The following is a 22,758-nucleotide window of genomic DNA, read 5'->3' on the forward strand; positions in this document are numbered from 1 at the left end:
ACAAAAATACAGCAGAAGAGACTTTAAAAGCAAAAAAAATTACAACACCTGTGCAAAACCACATATGTACACAAACACACATATATACACATATACCCAAATATATACAGAAATATATACACACATAGATGCACACACAAAACACGTACATAGAAAGGGGGAAGGGAGGGAGGGAGGGAGGGAGAGAAGGAAAGAAAGAAAGATAGAGAAGGAAGGAAGGAGAGAAGGAAATAAAAAAGTGAAAGAGACAAGGAAGGAGAGAAGGAATGAAAAAGAGAAAGAGGGAAGGAAGGAAGGAAGGAACCAAAGAGCAAAGGAAGCGAGAAAAGAAACAAGTAGAGAAGGAAGAAAGAAGAAGGGAAAGAAAAAAGAGGAAAGAAAGGAAAGAGGGAGGAAAGGAGAGAAAGAAAGAAGGAGAGAAAGAGGGAGGGAAAGTTGGCCACAGTAACGTGTGGCGGGGTTCAGCTAGTAAGTTATAAAATACATATAAAAACAGTTTGCCAAGTTAAAAACATCATCCAACTCAATCCAAACATTGTGGTCCAATAACTCTTAGTCTTTGCCGGTTCAATCCATCAGTTTGCGAATGCCTGATTCCAAAGCCAAGATTTCAGTTTCTTCTTGAAGGTAAGGAGGGAGGGGGCAGACCTAACCTCATTGGGGAGAGAATTCCATAGCGCAGGGGGGGGGCACCACAGAGAAGGCCCTGTCTCTCATCCCCACCAAGCGCGACTGCAAAGGTGGTGGGACTGAGACCAGGGCCTCTCCGGAAGATCTTAAAGTCCTTGATGGTTCTTGTTCCACTATATCCAGCATACTGATTCTTTCTTTTCTGGTTCTGTTTGGGTCCAATCCTGCCAACATTCAATTGAGCTAACTATCAAATGAAGTTTTATTGTTGGCCTTAGAATCACCAGCAAGGACATGAATAATGTACCCAGAACACGAACATAACAAGTCTCCATAGGGACCACCAAATGCAGCATTGCCCAAACACGAATCAAGGAACATGAAAGGCACGCCAGACTACTTCAACCAGAGAAGTCAGCCATAGCAGAGCACACGATGAACCAACCTGGACACAGCATATTATTTGAGAACACAGAAATGCTGGGCCACTCTAACAACCACCATGTCAGGCTACACAGAGAAGCCACTCAAATCAACAAGCATGTGAACAATTTCAACAGAAAGGAAGAAACCATGAAAACAAACAAAATCTGGATACCACTATTAAAAATTCTAAAATTATAACAGTAAATAAAAAACAACACGCAAACACAGGGGAACTCCAGACAAGAAACAATCAAGGACAGCTAATCACCTACCAACAAAGGATTCCCCCAGGCAGGTACTAGCCACACCAAAAAACTGTCAGACCATCAAATGCTAATCAAGGTGGCCAACTGAAGCATTCACACCTAGCTCCAATAGACAAGAGTTCTTTCTCCCACCCTGAACTTCCACAGATATATAAACCCAATTTTCCTAGTTTCCAACAGACCTCACTACCTCTGAGGATGCCTGCCATAGATGCAAGCGAAATGTCAGGAGAGAATACTTCTAGAACATGGCCAGATAGCTCAAAAAACCTACAACAATCCAACGAACATAACTGTTTTTATAAAACAAAATATTATATCTGGAGGAGTGAGGAGAAAACCTATAGACCTATATCCTTCATACTGACAGGCTCTTTGAAAGTCCCGAATCCTTGGGATATTTGCCTCTGGCTAACTTCACTAACTGAGAACCTCCTTTTAATCTGCCACTGGAATTTCAGATAATTAATGGCCCAGTACAATTGACTGATTGCTCTGTAGCCCTCTTGGCACATTTTGATACATTTTTGGTCCTGCCTTCTAAAATTGATAAGTGTGCCCTCAGTCGACCACTTTAGAATGCAAAAAAGCCCATGGTTTCTTTAAAACTGATGTTTTATGCCTTGCATTTTCTATGAAGTCTTCTGAAACAAATTGAGGCCCCTTCCACACAGCTGTATAAAATCCACATTAACAACAACAACAGCAGCAGCAGCAACAGCAACAGCAAGAGTATCCCTCTGGGCAGCTAAACCAGGAAATCCCAACCAGCGTGATTTTAAACAAACATTTTTAATGCAATGTATTTTAAATGAATTGTTTTAACTGTATTTTATGATTGTGATTAGCACTAAAACGGGTGCTTGTTGTGAAGCCATCCTCAGTACCCACCCTTCCGGGGGGTGACGGGTGACAAATGTACGAAATGAATAAGTAAATAAATAAATAGATGGATGTCTGCCTATGAGGGTCTTCCTCTAGTGGCAAAGCAAGAATGGGTAATTTGGAAGTCCCTGAACAGACTCAGAAGTGGAGTGGGCAGATCAAAAGACAACCTGGCAAAATGGCACTACCTAAAACAAATCCTCCACCTTTGTGACTGTGGAGCAGAACAAACAACTCCTCATCTGTATGCTTGTCCACAATGCCCTGCCTCATGTACAGAGGAAGAATTGTTTAAAGCTAGAGATAATGCGGTCACTGTTGCCCATTTTTGGTCAAAAAATATTTAGCCGCTTACGCTTCTTCTATTTTTATCAGGTTTATACTTATTTATGCAATGCTTTTGAGACAAAATAAATAAATAACTGGGAATACTGGAGAGGACCTCCTCCATGGTTGCTCCTACACTCTGCCCTAACCTTCTACACTGTGAATAATAAGTACAAAAATGAGAAGGGAGAGTTGGAATTGCCTTTCAACAATTATCATCTGTTTATATTAAAGTGTATCTTTGCTTTTATATATATCTAGAAGACTGCTTTCTCATTGCTTTATATCCAAAGGAAGGTTTGTTCTGGCTGGATCCCCAGCCCTGCAGCAAATGTGCAAGGTGTTTGAGGTTAAAGCTGCCAGCTCTAAATCTTGTCCAAGAAGAAAGATGGAATTAGATTGCCCTCCTTCCTTCACATCACAGCTTCTGTCAATGTGACACCCAGCAACCCTCATCTTTATTCTATTTCCAATGTGCCATTAGTCACAGAGACATAGACAGAGAGAGAGAGAGAGAGAGAGAGAGAGAGCGAACAGAGGGCAGGGAATACACACTCAGGCACTAATATGTTCTCAGCATAGGCCATCCTGAAAGGGCGCCAAAAAACACTTGAAGACTTGTTGTTTACCATTCATATTTTCAGATTCCATAATAAAATTCAATTGACAAAGAAGCAGCAGACACCGTTGAACTGCGCTATTATTTGTGATAGGAAGGCTGCCTTCCTTTTTAGGGTTAATGAATCAATGCAGCAATTGCCGGAGAGCTTAAAAAATGAAAACTAGCAAGCTTACATAACTCTTTGTTGGCTTTGTGGTTTCCAATAAGGTGGTTGCCCACTCGATGCAAATATATCTGTGGATAGGGAGATGGGTATAGAGAAGATGAGCCACAGCTTGGTTCCTTGGGATTTCTCTCTGATTTATGCCTACCTTGCTCTCATATACTGATGCCCTTTTCCAGATGTCCTTGGGCTGTGAAAGCCTGTGAGTTTAGAGCAGGTGTTCTCATTTATGGCTTCCTATTATTAAAAAAATATTTGATATTGTAATCCCTTTTACACGCCAACAGTTTTATTTTGTCTCCTATTGTGGGGGTGTTTTTATCTTTTCTTCTCCCATATTTCTTTCTAACTTGGAGTGTAGTGGAATTTTCTTCTTTGGAAGCTTTTAAACAAGCTGGATAGCCATCTGTCAGGGCTGCTTTGATTGTGCTTTTCCTGCATGGCAGGGAGTTGGACTAGATGGCCCATGTGGTCTCTTCCAACTCTATTATTCTAGGTTTCTATGATTTGTTTAGTTGGGTTTTTGTCTATACTATATTCATATGTAATTATGTATGAGTCCAGAAATATTTGTAAAAAAACAACTCCAAAAAACATTGATCAACTTATCCACAAGTCAATGTAATAACCTATCTTCATACATACACACACACACACACATGGAACCATTCTATTCTCTGAGTAGATTATTGAAAAGCAAGAGTTTATTGTGCCCTGGAAGAACCTAAAAGAAGCACCAATCACCTCTATTTTGAATGCCTGGATGGGGAAATTGTGATAGCATTGGTGCTTTCCCCAATCTGCAGAATGACCCTTGACTTATCAGTTCATCATATTAAAATCTGCAATTTTGGCCCCAAAAGTTACCCTTAACTTAATACATGAGGTTGACTTACACATGAGCATAGGTAAAGTAAAGGTTTCCCCTTGATATAGGGTAGGCGGGAGGGGGGGGGACCATTTAAGGAGGGGAAAAAATCCTACCCAGCCCTAGTGCAATCAGTAGTGACTCATATTAAACTGATGGCAGGAGGGAGGATTGTGCTGCCTGGAACTGAATGCAGCAGGGAGAGGCTAACACCCAAGAAGGCTTCCTTAAGCCTCTCCCCGCTACAGACTGGCAGCAACACCAGTCTCCAGAGACTACTGGTCTCACTGACAGGGGAATTCAAAGATTCCTCTCTGGCCATATGTCTGGCCTTTCTGGCTGGATGTGAGTGTTACAATGACTTACTTCATCTCTCACACCCCAAGTGGGTTCATCATAGTATTGGTTTGCCCCTGCAAAAATTATTCAGATGGTGAAGTGAAGCGTTGCCTCCAAAAAATCCTGCAAATATCTTGGGAAGACAAGTGGACAAATGTCAGTGTGCTGGAAGAAGCAAGGACCACCAGCACTGAAGTGATGGTCCTCTGCCATTAACTCCGTTGGACCGGCCACATTGTCCGGATACCCGGCCACTGTCTCCCAAAGCAGTTGCTCTACTCTGAATTCAAGAAACCAACCCCAACCAGGACTGCCTTTCACCTGGAAACCGATGCCCTCGCTTCAGAAGAAGATGCAGATCAAGAATAGGGCTCCACAGTCACCTACGTACCCACCACCAGTACACCAATCTTGGAAGACAATCCTACTCGAACAATGAGGGATCATCTAAGTAAGTGAGTAAGTAAGTATGAATGCACATGGTCTCCAAAATTATAAGTGCCCTTCCTGCAAGCTTGAATAAAATATGCTGCGGAAGCTACTATACTGTTTTAATAGCTGCCTCTAAAATTCAGTGGCATCTGTTAAAACGAATGTAAGTGTGACCGATAAGGATGTATACTCCAGACCATAAAGCTGTTCTCCTTGTTGGAAATATCCTTTCATCAGCTGGAAGCTTTGTTTTGTTGCTATAGCTACTTTTATTACAACTGGCCTTGACTAAGGCAAGAGGTATTTAGTATATATAAAACAAAATGCCATCTCAGTTGCAGAGAGTTAAACATGAACTAAAGACAAATGTAGCTGGATCAGACTTGGAGGCCATCTAGTCCAGCTTTCTGTTCTCACAACAGACAAACAAGATTCCTATAGGAAGTCCACCAGCAAGACATGGGTAGACTTTCTTCTCCTCATGTCCCTATGGCGCAATTGGTAGTAAGAAGCTTTAAGGAACTATTGTTGGGTTGTAACCTCAATAGCTGTATGATCCCTGAATCTATCTAGCCCCCTTTTAAGGCTATGATATGCCAAGAATGGCAAAGCACACTTTCCAACATGACAGAAATTGGCCCAACCCAGAAATATGGGGGTTTGAGTACAACACGTCTGAAGGCCACCGGCTTAAAGGTAAAGGTAAAGGTAGTCCCCTGACATTAAGTCCAGTCATGTCTGACTCTGGGGTGTGGTGCTCATCTCCATTTCTACGCCGAAGAGCCAGCGTTGTCCGTAGACACCTCCAAGGTCATGTGGCCGGCATGACTGCATGGAGCGCCGTTACCTTCCCGCCGGAGCGGTACCTATTGATCTACTCACATTTGCATGTTTTCGAACTGCTAGGTTGGCAGAAGCTAGAGCTGACAGCAGAAGCTCACGCCGCTCCCCGGAATCGAACCTGCGACCTTTCGATCAACAAGCTCAGCAGCTCAGTGCTTTAACCCACTGCGCCACCGGGGGCTCCATGGCCACGGGCTTAGGAGATGATATTCTAAATGCAGCTCATATTTTCTATCAAAGGGAGTATAAGAGGTTTGGCATGTAATTATAAAGTCAGCCTTCTATATCCATGGACTCCATTATCCATGACTTGAAAATACATTTTTTTTAAAAAAAAATCCAAAAAACAAATTTTGATAGTGCAATTTATATAAGGGATACTATTTTACAATGCCATTGTACATAATGGGCCTTGATCATCAGTGGAATTTGGTATCCATGGGAGATTCTGGAACAACTTCCTGAGGCTGGATGGTTATCTGTTGGAGGTGCTTTGAATGTGATTTCCCTGCTTCTTGGCAGGAGGTTGCAGGATGGCCCATGAGGTCTCTTCCAGCTCTATGATTCTGTGGTCATAAATTGGAATCAAATTGAGGACACACAACAACAATCACAACAAAACAACCAAGTCGGGAGGCAGTGAAATGGGGAACATTTTCATGGAGTTAAGCACTTCAGTATGGTACTACCTTCTCTACAGAAAACAAATGGCTATCCCTAATAATATAAAGCACAATTACACTGAATTTCAAAGTTCACAGATCCTAGATTCAAGGATTCACTATCCATGGCTTCAAACTAATCTTGAAACAAATCTCAAAAGCAAACTTTTGCCATTTTATATAAGGGACACTATGTTAGTATGCCATTTATTTATTTATTTATTTATCGTATCAGGAGTGAACCAAGGGTACAGTTGTAATGTATTTTTTAAAGAAAAGTTTTAAAACTTAGAATTATATTAAATGTCCAGGAGTGAGTGAACCAAGGGTACAATTATAATATATTGTTAAAAAATGAAGTTTAAAAACATTATATTAAATGTCATTTGACCAGTAGCTGGCCACTTGGAGTGCCTCTGGAGTTGCTATAAGGAGGTCCTCCATTGTGCATGTGGCAGGGCTCAGACCATTATGTACAATAGACGCTGAGCATCTATAGAAGGCATGGACCTCCAGGTGTTTTGGACTTCAACTTCCACAATTCCTAACAGTGGTAGGCCTACTGGTTGTGGAATTGTGGAAGTACAAAACACCTGGAGAGCCAAAGCTTTCCCATGGCTGATCTATGGATTATGGTAGCAATGGAGGATCCTGGAACTGAAGACCCCTTACAAATTAAAGATATGAATATACCCACCAATATTTCACAGAGGAAAACTGGGGTGCATGTAGGCAAGTTACATGAGAGTGCCCTCAATATAGCAAAAAATATTTCCAATATTGTAGAAAAGACAGATTTAGAAGAGGCCACAGTAGTTTGCTTTTACATGGGTCGATTTGGAAAGGCAAGATTATATCCGCCTCCCTCTCTCTGGCTGAATTAACTGAATGCAAACTACCTTTGCATTTTGAACTCAGTTTGCAGTGACTGAAGGAAGCTAAAGACTATGGGGGAAAGTCAGAGGAGGAGTCAAAAACTGGGACATTTTTAAAGTAGCTGAAAAAGTGGGATGGGAGATTAACTGGAACTGTCCATGTTGAATTGGGACGGTTGGACAATACATACAAAGCCTTCTTTGCAACTGTAGGCTTCCTTCTTCTGCTATCAAGAAGCATGGCCCAGATCCTAAAATCACTGTTTCCTGTTACCTTTACATTATTCATGAATGGGTATTTCATTATATGCCTAGACACCAGTCATTAGTCAAGAAGCATGTGTCTTTTTCCATTTGGAAAATTAACCTCATAGGAAGAGAGCTGCAACTAGGGGTGCATGTACACCGCAGAATTAATGCAGTTTGGCACCACTTTATCTGCCATGGTTTAATGCTATGGAATCCTAGGAGGAGGAGTTTTACAAGGTTATTAACATTATTTTCCAAAGAATGCTGCAGCAGCATCAAATTACAACTCCCATGATTTCATAGCATTGAGCCAAGGCAGTTAAAGTGGTGTCAAGCTGCATTTGCTCTACAATGTAGATGCACCCTGAGAATGGCCACACTGATGCAAATGTATCCTGACTATATCAGATCACTTCTTTTATATGAGATTCTATTCATGTTGACTTTTATGTTCTTTTTGCATTCGGTTTTTTAAAACTTTTGGTTTTTTTTTTAAAAACCTACCGTATGTTTTCATATTATAGTACGTACTATGTTAAATTGTATAGCCAGCAATGGGGAAGCTTTTGAAGGGCAAGGGAAATCCCTTAAGTAAATATATAGATTAAACTGATGTTTAAGTTGAAAGCCAGTCTTATTGTGGTCAGATGCGGTTTCCCGCTTCTGAAAGTGTTTAGGGTTGCAGACTAACCATATTCAGGCATTTGGGGTGATCTTGATTAAACATATTTTTTTAATGAAAAAGCCTCCTCAGAGCCAAACTTGCTGTGACACTAAATGCATCATTAGCAGCCACATCTGTGTATGTGTTTTAATTAATAACAGAAGTAGGTGGTCCAATTATCATTAGGACTACAGTGCACAGAAAACAAAATAACCCTTTTCTCCTCTAGTGCAGTCCAAGTGCTGTCAAGCTCACCTCAGTTTATGGCAACCCTTATGAATGTTGACTTTCAAGTCTTGCAAATTAAGGCCAATGGCTTTCTTTGAAGCTGCAAGGCCATTCAATGCTAATCAAGCTGGCCAATTGCAACATTCACACTTGTCTCCAGCAGACAAGAGTTCTTTCTCCCACCCTGGACATTCCACAGATATATAAACCTCACTTGCCTAGTTTCCAATAGACCTCACAACCTCTGAGGAGGCCTGCCATAGATGTGGGTGAAACGTCAGGAGAGATTGCTTCCAGAACATGGCCATACAGCCCGGAAAACTCACAGCAACCCAGTGATTCTGGCCATGAAAGCATATTGTCCAAAGTATGACAGCCAGGTTTGCTTTGCTTTAAGACTCATTAATTTGCCATTCTGGCAGTCCACAATTATCCTTCGGCACCACAATGCAAATGGCTCGATTCTCTTCTGGCCAGCCTTCTTCACTGTCCAAGCTTTCACAACCATACATAGAAATTGGAAATACAATGACACAAACAATCTTGACATTGGTATTCCATGATATAATCCTTGCACTTTAGGAGCTTGTCTAGTTCTTTGATACCTGTCCTTCCAATTTAATTATTTTATTTATTTGAAATACGTTTTTAAAAGGAATTTAACATATTAATAAAATAAAAACTGAAAGTGTTCCAAGCCCTAGATGTTTTCTAATTTTTGACTGATGTCTGCATTCTAATGAATGACTCAGCCAAGATAGGAAAAAATCTATTGAAAACTAATATTACTGTTCAAACACTGTGACCTTGATATGAATGTTCCTAATGGTATCAATAATCTGGAGAGGGGTGTGTTGTTACGGATTTCAGCAGGAAAGGAGTGTTATAGTTCATCCAGGGGCTGATGAATCAGAAGGGATTGTGGGATTTCCTGGGATTCATAGTAATGAAGATTTAGGCCAGGTTCAAAGTGTTGATGATTCAAGCCAGGGAAATGAAACTGGCTCAGGCAGTGCAGAACTCCAAGGTCAGTCAGTAGAGTCAGAAACAACATCTTTAGATAAGGAGTCCATTGAAGAGCTAATTGAAATGGAAAGCTCTCAAAGGAAAGCACCTGGAGTTACAGAGATTAGCAAAGGTCTTTGTTTACAGTTCAGAGCTGAGAACCAGCTCCATAGGTCAGAGAAATTACATGGGAGAGAGATAGAGAAAATTAGTGGGAAACGAAATGATTTCATGAGTGCTTATTAACAGCCTGTTGTTTAGCTTAAAGTTAGTTCAGGCAACATTGGCAACGTTAGTTTTTGAGGGAGAAGCTAGGCTTGAGTTCTTTGGTCCTTGTGTCAAGTCAAGCCCTGGTTTTGGATCTAAGTATCCTGGAAGTTTTCTATATTCTTGTTTTATGATTCCTGCTCAAGTTTTTCAAAGTATACCTTTTGTTTATGGATTTATGCTGCCATTCTGATTTTTGGTTCTTCTTGGACTGTATTAACTTTGAATTTTTATGAGACATTTGGATTCTTGTGTGGTTATCATCTATTGCTAAGCCTTTTTTTTATTATTCCTCTGCTTTCTTTATTCTTGCTTTTTTGTATATTTTATGTATTTTACAATGAACTGTTTGCTTAAACTCTGAACATTTGTGTGTTGCTGTGGACACAGGTGGCTCCAGGCCTGGGGTGCAACAAGGAGAGGGTAATTCAAGGGTCTTCTTTTCCTGTCCTCCCCTTTTTTTCTAAGATCCCACAGCAGTTACCAGTGATATCTATAGATCTAGGGCTGAGCAATGTGTAGGTTACACAGAAATAGCACCCCAATTAAAGAGAAACAACACCAAATCAATGGGCCATAATTAGAAAAGATCAAAGCAGTTAGTCGCCACTAAAAGAAGCACGTTCCCTTAAAGATACAGCTATAAGCCAACTGCAGACTGTGTTCAATTCTTTGAGGGCAAAAATATAATTTTTCAACATTAATTGTCAGGCAGCAATGGAGAAATCTCTCTGCTTTGTTTTATGTAACATTTGCCTTTCTTTGAAAATCAAGTACAATTTCATTGCCTCTTGTTTCTGAATCCATTTGTTCATTTACAATAGCACATTCAAATTTCAAGTACAATTTTGGGAACAGACACAAAAAATCATACACATTTTTGTCTGCAGTTTTACCTAATTGCAAAAACTTTCCCCTAATATATGCCCACAGCTTTCTTTGCTGGGCGCATTTCTGCATAAAGTTTCTCCTAATATACTCTTTTGTGTCTTTGTAGACATTTTGAGATTGGCGCGTGGCAGCATGGTATAATGTTTGAGTGTTGGTTTAAGACTTTGGAGATCAAGGCTCAAATCCCTGGTCAGCTTTGAAAACTCACTGGGTGGGTGAGTGTAGGCAAGTCATCCTCTCCCATATGGATCCCCCGGTAGCTTCCAGGGGATGTTGACCATAGAGTCATAGAGGATCTGGAAATTCCTAGCAAGGTGTTCTCTCAGGTAAAAAAAAAAACCCTAGCAATTTTTATTAGCAATTTTTCCACTTTCATGGGGGGTCCTATGACCCTATTCGCAGTGAATGTGGAGGGCTGACTGTACATGAATTTTGTCTCCATCTCTAGTCACAGAACGCTGCTATTTTTATCTAGAGCATGGGTGGAATACTAAGCTCATATCTGTTTATTTTTAATTGTTTTTATTTCCATCTTTACAGCTCTTGATGCTAATCTTTAGTGAAGGAAGAGCTGTGCAGCTGAGTTGGCTTTATAAACCATGATGAAGTTGTACAGATGTTAACAGCTGTCTCAGTTCGGCTAGCGCCTGGGACTAGAGTTATTTAATTCCCTCCTGCAATGAAGCTATCAGCCTCAGTGCTATATATCTAGAGTTTACAACAACAAAGGCCTATAGAAAATTGAAAGGCCATGTTTTATGTTCACATCACTTCACCACTACTACCACTCCCAAAGCTCTGTGGAGCAATTGATGGAATTTATTGCTGTTTGTAAAACCTTAGTGCTGTGGAGCGGGAAGAGTGCGGTTAAGACTGTTGCTGAACCACAAGGCTTGTTGAGTTATGTTGCGCTGGCTCCCAAACTAATCTACATCACAGGGCTGTAGGAAAATTACAGGAAACTTCTGTATCCCCAAGGCACTATTGTAACAGTTTACCTACCATGGCTCTATCCTATGGAAGGAAGTTCAATGAGCAACTTATAATTCAATAGAAGACTTTGTTGGACATTCCACAGATATATTAACCACATTTTCCTAGTTTCCAACAGACCTCACAACCTCTGAGGATGCCTGCCATAAATGCAGGCAAAATGTCAGGAGAGAATGCTTCTAGAACATGGCCATTTAGCCCGAAAAACCTACAACAACCCTTTGTTGAATTGTTACTGCTTGGCAGGGGGTCAGACTAGATGGCCCTTGTGGTCTCTTCCAACTTTATGACCATGAATTTCAGCGGGAAGTTTTCCTGGTTAAATGATAAACTCCAGAATCCCAAAGGATGCAATCATACTTGTAAAAGTGCTATTATTCTACTGTCTTGACTATTACTTAATGCAGTGTTTCTCAACCTTCCTAATGCCGCTATCTCTTAATACAGTTCCTCATGTTGTGGTGATCCTCAACCATAAATACTTTATAACTGTAATTTTGCTCCTGTTATGAAACATAATGTAAATATCCCATATGCAGGATATATTTTCATTCATTGGACCAAATTTGGCACAAATTTGAATATTGGTAGGGTTGGGAGGGGGGTTGATTTTGTCATTTGGGAATTGTAGTTGCTGGGATTTATAGTTCACCTACAATCAAAGAGCATTCTATACTCCACCAACGATGGAATTGAATCAGTCTTCACACACAGAACTCCCATGACCAACAGAAAATACTAGAAGGGTTTGGTGGGCAGTGACCTTGAGTTTTGGAGTTGTAGTTCACCTACATCCAGAGAGCACTGTGGACTCAAACAATGATAGATCTGGATCAAACTTGGCATGGATACTCAGTATGTCCAAATGTGAACACTGATGGAGTTTGGGGAAAATAGACCTTGACATTTGTGAGTTGTAGTTGCTAGGATTTATAGTTCACTTACAATTAAATAGAATTCTGAACCCCACCAACAATAAAATTGGGCCAAACTTCCTACACAGAACCCCAGCAGAGGAGGGCTTTTGGTGGATTCACCATCTGTTTCCAAAAAGGAAGAGAAGGACAAGCAGAGAGATCTTCAGCCTTCTTTGCCAAAGCTGTTCCTAAGACCATCAGAAATATGTGTTTTCTGATGGTCTTTGGCGACCCATCCCAGCAGAGTCCCGACCCCCAGGTTGAAAAACGCTGACTTAAGGTTTTCTGGGTGAAGAATCGTATGTTGATTTCAGAGAAAGATTTAAAAAAGGAGCTGAAGTGTATCATATTTTCATTATGTCTCTGTTACAGTTCTCGTTGGCTTTCACCACTGACCAGGATGAATTGGCTGATGGAAATCGAGCCCGACAACACATGCAGAGACACATGCAGTTTGCACTCTGTATCCACATGTTCGGCACTCATGGATTCAACCAAACAATATTCAGAGAAAAAATTCTAAAAGCAACATTGATTTTTCTGTGAAGGCACATACTGCTTAGCCTCCCATCTTTTAACAGATCCTTAGGCTCTTTCCAATGCTTGAGCAGTTCACCATTTTGCCTAAGTGATGTAATTTCACTAGTGGATGTTAAGGGCCTACCATAGTTGGCAGTTAGAAGAATTTATTTATTTATTTATTTATTTATTTACTATATTTCTATATCACCCTTCTCAGCCCTTAGGCGACTCAGGGCAGAATACAATGGCAACGATTCGATGCCCAAAAACACCATAAAACATTTTAAAACATAATATAAAACCATAACAAGTATACTAAATGCGTACATTATTTGTGACTGCTAATAAAAACATTGTCCCATCTTGTCATCCAGTCGTTCCAATTCCTATGTCTTCTACCTTGCATTTTCAAACACTTGCTCAAACAACCAAGTCTTGACTCTCTTCCGAAATATTAAGAGGGAGGGGGCTGATCTAATGACCCCAGGAAGGGAGTTCCATAGCTGAGGGGCCACCACTGAGAAGGCATTGTCTCTTGTCCCCACCAAATGTGTTTGTGACACAGGCGGGATTGAGAGCAGGACTTCCCCAGACAATCTTAAAGTCCTAGCAGGTTCATAAGGGAAGGTGCATTCAGACAGGTAAGTTGGGCCAGGACACCTGTGTTTTCCTGGAAAAGTATCTCCCTACACCATGTCACTAAGCTCAAGTGTTACTGAAAAGAGAAATTGGTGACATTCATCTGAACCAGGCATGGGCAAACTTTGGTCTTTCAGATGTTTTGGACTCCAACTCCCATAATTCCTAACAGCCTCAGGCCCTTTCCTTTCCCCCCTCAGCCACTTAAGTGGAGGGCCAAAATTTGCCCATGCCTGCTCTGAACCAATGTGAGACTGGCCAATAGTTGCAAAAAATACTTTGCTGAGTCATTGCTGCCCACAAAGATATGTCGTCAGATACTGAATCTAAAGGCTCACATACTTCTCCACACAATTTATTGACTCTTCAATCAGTTGCAGACACACAAATATTGGAAATGCATCATGTTTGCGTGCCATTTCTTTAAGCAGTTTATCTATTGTTTTTATCTAGAATTATGGGGTCAGATTAAGATCTAATAGCCTTTTCAACTGGAAATATAATCCTAAGTGATTCACAAACTTTTTTTTAGCGCTGCAGTAATTCTGCTGCTTACATCTCATTGAATAGTACAGGATTTCAAAAAACCTCTCTACTGAAGCTGGCAGCTGTTTCCTTTTTACATCAATGTCTTTATCGTTTAATTAGATGGTTTTTCCTGCAGACTGCTTTGGACATTTTAATAGAAGGGCAGCACAGAATCAGTGAATTGGAAGGGACCTTTGAGTTCATCTAATCCAGTCTTCAGAACAGTTCATGATTCAGCTACATCATTCCTGACAGATAGCAGTCCACCAACTCCCAAGGCAATCTACTCCACTGCCAAGCAGCTCTCTTACCTATTAGGATATTTATGCTAATATTTACTTTAAACCTGCTTCCTAGCTTTTTTCCACTTATTGGTTCTAGCCTTGCCTCCTGGAACAACATATTATCTCTCTACTCCTTCTCCAATGTGCTGTTCATACAAATAATTGAAGACTGCTAGTATGCATCCCATTAAATTTCTCATTTCTAGTCAAAAGTCAACATAGGGTAATGGCTTGAGTGTTGGGAGTATGAATCTGGAGGTCAGGGTTTGAATTCCTGCTCATCCATGGAAACCCACTGGGTGACTTTGGGCAAGTTATACTCACTCAGCTTCAGAGGAGGGCAAAGGCAAAACCCCTCAGAAGAAATTGTGCCTACAAAACCCATGATACGCCATTTTTTTTTCCTGTGTCAGAAGTGGTTTGAGAAACTGCAATTCTGGTGTGAGAGAATTGGCTGTCTGCAAGGACATTTCCCAGAGGATGTCCAGAAGTTTTAATGTTTTACCATCCTTGTAGGAAGCTTCTCTCATGTCTCCACATGTGGAGCTGGAGCTGACAGAGGGAGCCCATCCTCGCTCTCCCCAGATTCGAACCTCCGATCTATTGGTCTTCAGTCCTGCCAGCCCAAGGGTTTAACCCATTACGCCATTGGGGTTCCCATAAATGAGAAATGACTTGAGATTGCATAAACACAACATAATACATCCCCTTAATTCTCCTCATTTCCAGCCCAAACATACATGGCTATGGGTTGATGTGATTTTTGCAGGCTGTATGGCCCTGTTCCAGAAGCATTCTCTCCTGACATTTCACCCACATCTATGGCAGGCATCCTCAAAAGTGAGGTATATTGTAATCTAGACAAGAGAGATTTATATATTTGTTGAAGTTCCAGGGTGGGAGAAAGAACTCTTGTCGGTTGGAGGCAAGTTTGAACCTTTGAGGATGCTACCACAGATGTGGGTGAAACATCAGGAAAGAATACTTCTGGAACATGGTCAAACAGCCCAGAAAACTCACAGCAACCCAGTGATTCCGGCCATGAAAGCCTTCAACAACATGGCTCTTTCAATTGCTCCAGTTTGCCAAGGTTTGCCTTCAACATCCCACTCTCAACATGACACCATACTCCAAAAATTATCTCAGAATAGAGATTTGTTACTTCCCATAAACTGGATAATATGCTTCATTTAATCTATATAAATAAAAATGTAATGTTCGTGTGTGGGATTAACATAACTCAAAAACCACTGGACGAATTGATACCAAATTTGGACACAATACACCTATCAGGCCAACGAGTGACCATCACTCATAAAAATACTGAAAAACACAGCAGAAAAGACTTTAAAAGCCAAAAAACAAAAATTACATTACAACGCATACGCAAAACTACATATATATATATATATATATATATATATATACAAACACACACATACACAAATATATACACACACAAAACACATATACACAGACTGGGCCACAGCATCACGTGGCAGGTGACGACTAGTGTAGATGAAAACGGTATTCATTTTTAAAGCAGATACATCACACTACTGGCTCATGGTCAACTTGAGATCCATTAAGACGCTTAATTATCAATATTATAAATACATAAATAGAATGTATATATATGATTGGTATATAGATCACGGGGAATACCTTTCTCATCCTTTCTCTCTTGTATGTGCGGTGAGAATAATCTGGAATCCATATACCATCTGCAATTGCTGCCATTCATGTATGAACATAGAAATACGGAGCAACGGATGATGAGATTGGATCTTGATTTTGTTTGAGACGCTAATGGGATGTTATATTGATGTTTAACTGTTTATTATGTTACTATTTTCTAATTGTTTTAAACTGTTTTTCTATGATGTCAAGCATTGAATTTTTGCTATTGTTAACTGCTTTGAGTCGCCTGAGAGCTGAGAAAAGCGGTATATAAATGAAGTAAATAAATAAAATAAATAAACCCTGGTTTCACTAAATTTTTGCTAACTTATATGTTGATATTTTGCATTACAGAGCCACAAGGGAAACACATATAGCTGTTGTTGTTTTTTTCTTAATCAAAAAACTCTGAAGGTAAAATTATTACAAAATTGGCTATACAGATTTATGGAAGTCTACTCAAAAGTTAGCCCCGCTGGGTTCAATGAGACTTGCTCTCAAGAAACTGTGTGGAACACTGAAGTCATAATCTTTTAAACCTATGTGGAGAGAAAGCTGGATACATGATCAGAAGGGGTAAATGTGCAATTCTGTAATATTTGAGAAGGAGCAGGTGTGCATGTAATTAAAGAGGTCTGTAATGCACACTCCCATCGCAGAAGGGCTCAAGTAGCCCAAGCATGAGGTGTGCAGAGTCCGGTTCGCTCACATCACGCTCTATAAAGGGATCAAGAGCGACCAAGGGCCAATCGGATTCTCATGTAGAGATTATTTTCTTTTTCTTGTGCATTAATCTGAGGTTGTGAGCAGCATCTAACAAGATGTGGCCTTTCTTGTCAAACAAGCCAAGACTGCTCCTGGTTTCACATCATCGTTCAGGATGTGGTAATATTCACATGAAGAAGCAATAATAAATACTCTGGAATATTTGCCAAGTAACATCTATACCCGAGTACATGATAAAACTACACATCACCAAGATATAACAAAAGTATTTATTTATATTACAAAGATGGGCAAGCTCTGGATACAACAATGAGTTATTTAATCAGAAAGCCCATAGGTTGTATTTCGGACACTATGCAAACAGAGCTTGGATTCTGCAAAATGTTATATCATCTCCCAAAGTTTATTATTTATTCTCAAACTGTGACTCAGGGTTTCAAAACGAAAACTCTGAAAAGTAGATCCATATCCAGAAAAGCTATCATGCAAAAATAAGAGTCAATCTTAAAGGTACTGGCACATTTTTTTCTTTTTTCTCTCCCTCTAAAGAAGTGCAATATCTGTTGTTGTTGTTTATTCGTTCAGTTGCTTCCCACTCTTCATGACCTCATGGACCAGCCCACGCCAGAGCTCCCTGTCAGCCGTCGTCACCCCCAGCTCCTTCAAGGTCAAACTAGTCACTTCAAGGATACCATCCGTCCACCTTGGCCTTGGTCGGCCCCTCTTCCTTTTTCCTTCCATTTTCCCCAGCATCATTGTCTTCTCCTAGCTTTCCTGACTTCTCATTATGTGGCCTAAGTACTTCAACTTTGCCTCTAATATCCTTCCCTCCAATGAGCAGTTGGGCTTTATTTCCTGAAGTATGGACTGGTTGGATCTTCTTGCAGTTCAAGGCACTCTCTGAATTTTCCTCCAACACCACAGTTCAAAAGCGTTTATCTTCCTTTGCTCAGCCTTTCTTATGGTGCAGCTCTCACATCCATAGTTTACCATGGGGAATGCCATTGCTTTAACTATGTGGATCTTCGTTGCCAGTGTGATGTCTCTTCACTATTTTATCGAGATTGGTCATTGCTCTCCTCCCAAGAAGTGCAATATTTGTTATATATGTATTTACCACATTTATACTTCACTCTTCTCAACACCAAGTGGCCTTACACATCGGCAACAATTCAATATCTTTAAAACAACAACATACAATCTAAAAACATTTATGTTAAAAACCAAAAAAATTAAAACATCAAACATTAAACCAATTATTGAAACCACACAGTCCAAGATCGTAAGCCGGAGCTATTCCAGTTGTCATTGCACAGATTCTACATTCATTTATTGCACTGTGGTTATTATCCGAAGGCTTGGTCCCATAGCCATGTGTTTACTTTCTTACTGAAGGCTAAGAGGGAAAGAGCTGATCTAATATAACTGAGGAGGGAGTTCCATAGCTGAGGGGCCACCACTGAGAAGGCCCTGTCTCTTGTCCCCACCAACCGTGCCTGCGAAGGAGGTGGGAATGAGAGCAGGGCCTCCCCTGAAGATCTTCACCCATGAGGGGTTCATAAAGGGAGATACGTTCAGACAGGTAAGCTGGGCCAGAACCGTTTAGGGCTTCATTGGCTAAAGCCAGCACAATATAGGTAAATCATACAAAAAGTAACATTTTAAACCCAGTTTAAAACACACAAAAAGCAGTTTAGCAAGCAGGAGCATTAAAACTACAAGGTATGCACTTGAAAGCCCTTTCTTTAGAAACCTTCTGTTCTCAAAAGTCTGCTGGAAAAAAAAACCTTTGCCTGCTGATGGAAGGACAGCCGGCCTCCCTAGGAAAGGAGTTCCTGAGTCTAGAAGCTCTCCATTATTAATGTGCATCATTTATTACATTTATTATGTATTACTTTATAAGGGTAATAAATAATGTAATACGTAAATAATGCATTATTGATTACTTTTATATCACATGTTTCCTCCAAGGAGCATACAGCACTGTATGTAAGCTCAGAGCAATTTACAGGGGTGTCATCGGGACTAATTTTAGCCTCACCACAACCCTGTAAGGTAGGTCAGAATGAAAGAGAATGACTGGCCTCTGAACTTCCCTATTGATTCTCAATAGTGAAAGAGCTGTCATTTTCTTAGATCAGACATGGAGAGCCTGCAGCTCTCCTAGTGTTGCTACAACCCCCAGCATTCCTGCTCATTAGTCATGTTGGAGCTGATGGGAGCCAAAATCCAACAACATCCCAGAGCCACAGTTTCCTTGTCTCTGTCTGATATATGCTTAAATGATTGAGAATTTGTAATAGTGTTGAAAATAGGAAGTATCCTCATTGCTGCTTACCTAAAAGAGTCTGGATATTCTACAAGGGCCATGTTGACGACATCTAAGGCATGCTGATAGTGTTTTTGTGCCGAAAAAAGGAGTGCCAGCAGGTGGAGAGAATTCATGTCATCCTTGCATAGTTTCAGTGCTTCCTGGAGGTGTTCTATTGCATCACAAATCTGGAAAGTAAAAATGAAAGATTTCTCTCACTTAAGTCTGGCATTCACTTTTGTGCAGATGCATCAGGTCTGGCCTTTGAGGATAGCAAAACAAGGCAAAACTAAAACCCTAAGCCAAATTAACAGTTAAGACAGAGTCAATAATATCCAATATAGGCTGAACATCCCTTACCTGTAATTTTAAAATCTAAAAATATCCAAAATCCAAAACTGTCAACATGGGTGGCTGAGATAGTGATACTTTTGCTTTATGATCATTTAATATAGACAAACGTTGTTCCATGCACAATATTATTCCAAATGTTGTATAATGTTACTTTCAGATCATGTACATAATGTGAATGTGAAGCACACATGGATTTTGTGTTTAGATTTGGGTCCCATCTCCAAGATCTTATGTTCATATATATCTCAAATACAGGTATTTCAAAATGGAAAAAATCCAAAATCCCAAACACTTTTGGCACCAAGCATTTTTGATAACGGATACTCAGCCTTTAGCAAGAAATGGAGGCAACTCACTGGAAAAGCAGGGATACAAAAGCTATCATCATTGCAGATGAGTACTTTATACCTTATTTATTTATTTTTATATTTACCGTACTTGTATCCCGCCTTTCTCAACCCCGAAGGGAACTCAAGGCAGCCTTACAAAGGCAACAATGCAATGCCTCATGTACACATACATCAATGAATAAACAAACATTAAACCCAACCAATTAAAACATAACATTAAAACCACGATTTAAATCACATAATCCAGGTCATATTCCAGAGTCAGTCCAAGTTGTCATTAAGTTAATTTATAGTTTCTTATTGCACTGCTCCCATTATTGACCAAAAGTCTGATTCCAGAGCCATATTTTCAGTTTTTTTCCCGAAGGCCAGGAGGCTGGTCTAACCTCACTGGGAAGGGAGTTCTGTAGACGAGGTGCCACCACTGAGAAGGCCCTGTATCTCGTCCCCACCAGTTATGCTTGCGAGGGGGGTGGGACCGAGAGGAGGCCTCCACCGCCGATCTGAGCCTCCAAGGTGAACCATAGAGGGAGATACAGGTAAGCTGGGCTGGAACCGTTTAGGGCTTTATAGGCTAAAGCCAGCACTTTGAATTGTGTTCGGTAGCAGAATGACAGCCAGTGGAGCTGACACAAAAGGGGAGTTGTATGCTCCCTGTATACTACTCCAGTGAGCAATTTGGCTGCTGCCTATTGGACCATTTGAAATTTCCGAGCAGTTTTATTATTTATTTATTCATTCATTTATTTATTTCCAACATTTTGACCCTGCCCTTCTCAACCTCCGAGGGGGGGGGGGGGGGGACTCAGAGCGGCTTACACTGGCAACAATTCGAAGCCAAATGAACAAACAAATACAGCAAATATAACAATGATTTAAAATGATAAATAAAACAGGAAGTTTAAACAATTTAAGACATTATTATCAAGCCATATAACCATTTCCAATTCAGTTCAACCTCCAAAGTACTGTCATGGCACAAATATCCAATATGCCCAAATTTGAATACTGGTGGGGTTGGGGGGGATTGATTTTGTCATTTGGGAGTTGTAGTTGCTGGGATTTATAGTTATCCTACAAGCAAAGAGCATTCCGAACTCCACCAGACTTGGCACACAGAACTCCCATGATCAACAGAAAATACTGGAAGGGTTAGGTGAGTTTTGGAATTGCAGTTCGCCTACATCCAGAAAGCACTGTGGACTCAATCAATGATGGATCTGGACCAAACTTGGCACGAATACTCAATATCCCAAAATCAGAACTGGTGGGTCCCGACTCCCAGGTTGAGAAACACTGCTGTACAGAGATAAATGTAGCAAAAAGAAATACAAAAGTAAATGCTCCAGAAGCCAAGCCCTACAAGGAGCAGCTTTGGGATCTGGGTTATGAAGAGAAGGTTAAGAAGGGACATGATAGCTATGCTTAAATATTTGAAAAGCTGTCACATTGATAAGGGAGCAAGCTTGGTTTCTGCTGCTCCAGATACTCAGACACAAAGCAGCAGATTCAAACCACAGGAAGAGAGATTTTGCTTATACATTAGGAAGAACTTCCTGACAGTAAGAGCTGTCGGACATTGAAATATGGTGCCCTGAAGGAGTCGCATCTCAAGGTTTTAAAGCAGAGGCTGGATGGTCATCTGTCAAGAGTGTCTTATGCAATCCTGCATGGCAGGGGGTTGAACTGGATGGCCTTTGTGGTCTCTTCCAAATCTATGATTTGATAAAACAAACAAGCAAACAAATAAAAGGAAGTGTCTTCCATAAAGATTCTGTGTTTTCACTTTTCTGAATGTGAGAATCTTATATAGCAGTGTTTCTCAACCGTCTTGATGCTGCGACCCCTTAATACAGTTCCTCATGTTGTGATGACCCCCAACCATAACATTATTTTCATTGCTACTTCATAACTGTCATTTTGCTACTGTTAGGAATCGTAATGTAAATATCTGCTATGCAGCATTCACTGCACCAAATTTGGCACAAATACACAATATGCCCAAATTTGAATACTGGTGGCGTGGGGGGGGGGGGGGGGCTGATCTTGTCATTTGGGAGTTGTACGTGATGGGATTTATAGTTCACCTACAATCAAAGAGCGTTCTGAACTCCACCAAAGATGGAATTGAACCAGTCATGGCACACAGAACTCCCAAGATCAACAGAAAATCCTGGAAGGGTCTGGTGGGCATTGACCTTGAGTTTTGGAATTGTAGTTCACCTACCTCTAGAGAGAACTGTGGACTCAAACAATGATGGATCTAGACCAGACTTGGCACGAACACTCAATACACCCAAATGTGAACACTGGTGGAATTTGGGCAACACAGACTTTGACATTTGGGAGTTGTAGTTGCTGGGATTTATAGTTAACCTACAATCAAAGAGCACTATGAACCCAGCTCCCAATGGATCTTCACTAAACTTGGCACACTACCTACATGGCCAAAATTGAATACTGATGGGGTTGGCGAGGGATGTTTTTGAATTCTGGGAGTTGTAAAGGAAGGAAGACAAGGGCAGGTGAAGAGATCTTCTTCCTTCTCTGCCAAAAGAGTTTCTAAGACCATCAGAAATATGTGTTTTCTGATGGTCTTTTGTGACCTCCCCCACGACCCCCTCCCCCGGGGTCCTGACTTCCAGGTTGAGAAACACAGTTATATCGTATCCAGTATCTGTTTATCATAATGTGCCTTCTAAGCTTCATTGCTGACCAGTAACAGCTTGGCAATAAATAGATCTGAGAAACAATCTTTAAAGGGTTCACTGGGGTTCAGATTCACAAACGGATTTGACCAAACCGTCACACC

General features: G+C 40.6%; 1 protein-coding gene across 1 annotated transcript in view; it reads right to left on the minus strand.

Annotated features, from left to right (window-relative positions):
• TTC7A (tetratricopeptide repeat domain 7A) overlaps positions 1–22,758 on the minus strand; it is a 226,727-nt gene that overhangs the window by 83,189 nt on the left and 120,780 nt on the right. Inside the window, exon 15 of the mRNA XM_060754418.2 lies at positions 19,270–19,430. Coding sequence (XP_060610401.2) covers positions 19,270–19,430 — 161 coding nt within the window. The remainder of the gene's footprint in view (positions 1–19,269; positions 19,431–22,758) is intronic.

This window comes from Anolis sagrei, chromosome 1 (genome assembly GCF_037176765.1).
Source record: "Anolis sagrei isolate rAnoSag1 chromosome 1, rAnoSag1.mat, whole genome shotgun sequence".
Lineage (NCBI taxonomy): Eukaryota > Metazoa > Chordata > Lepidosauria > Squamata > Dactyloidae > Anolis > Anolis sagrei.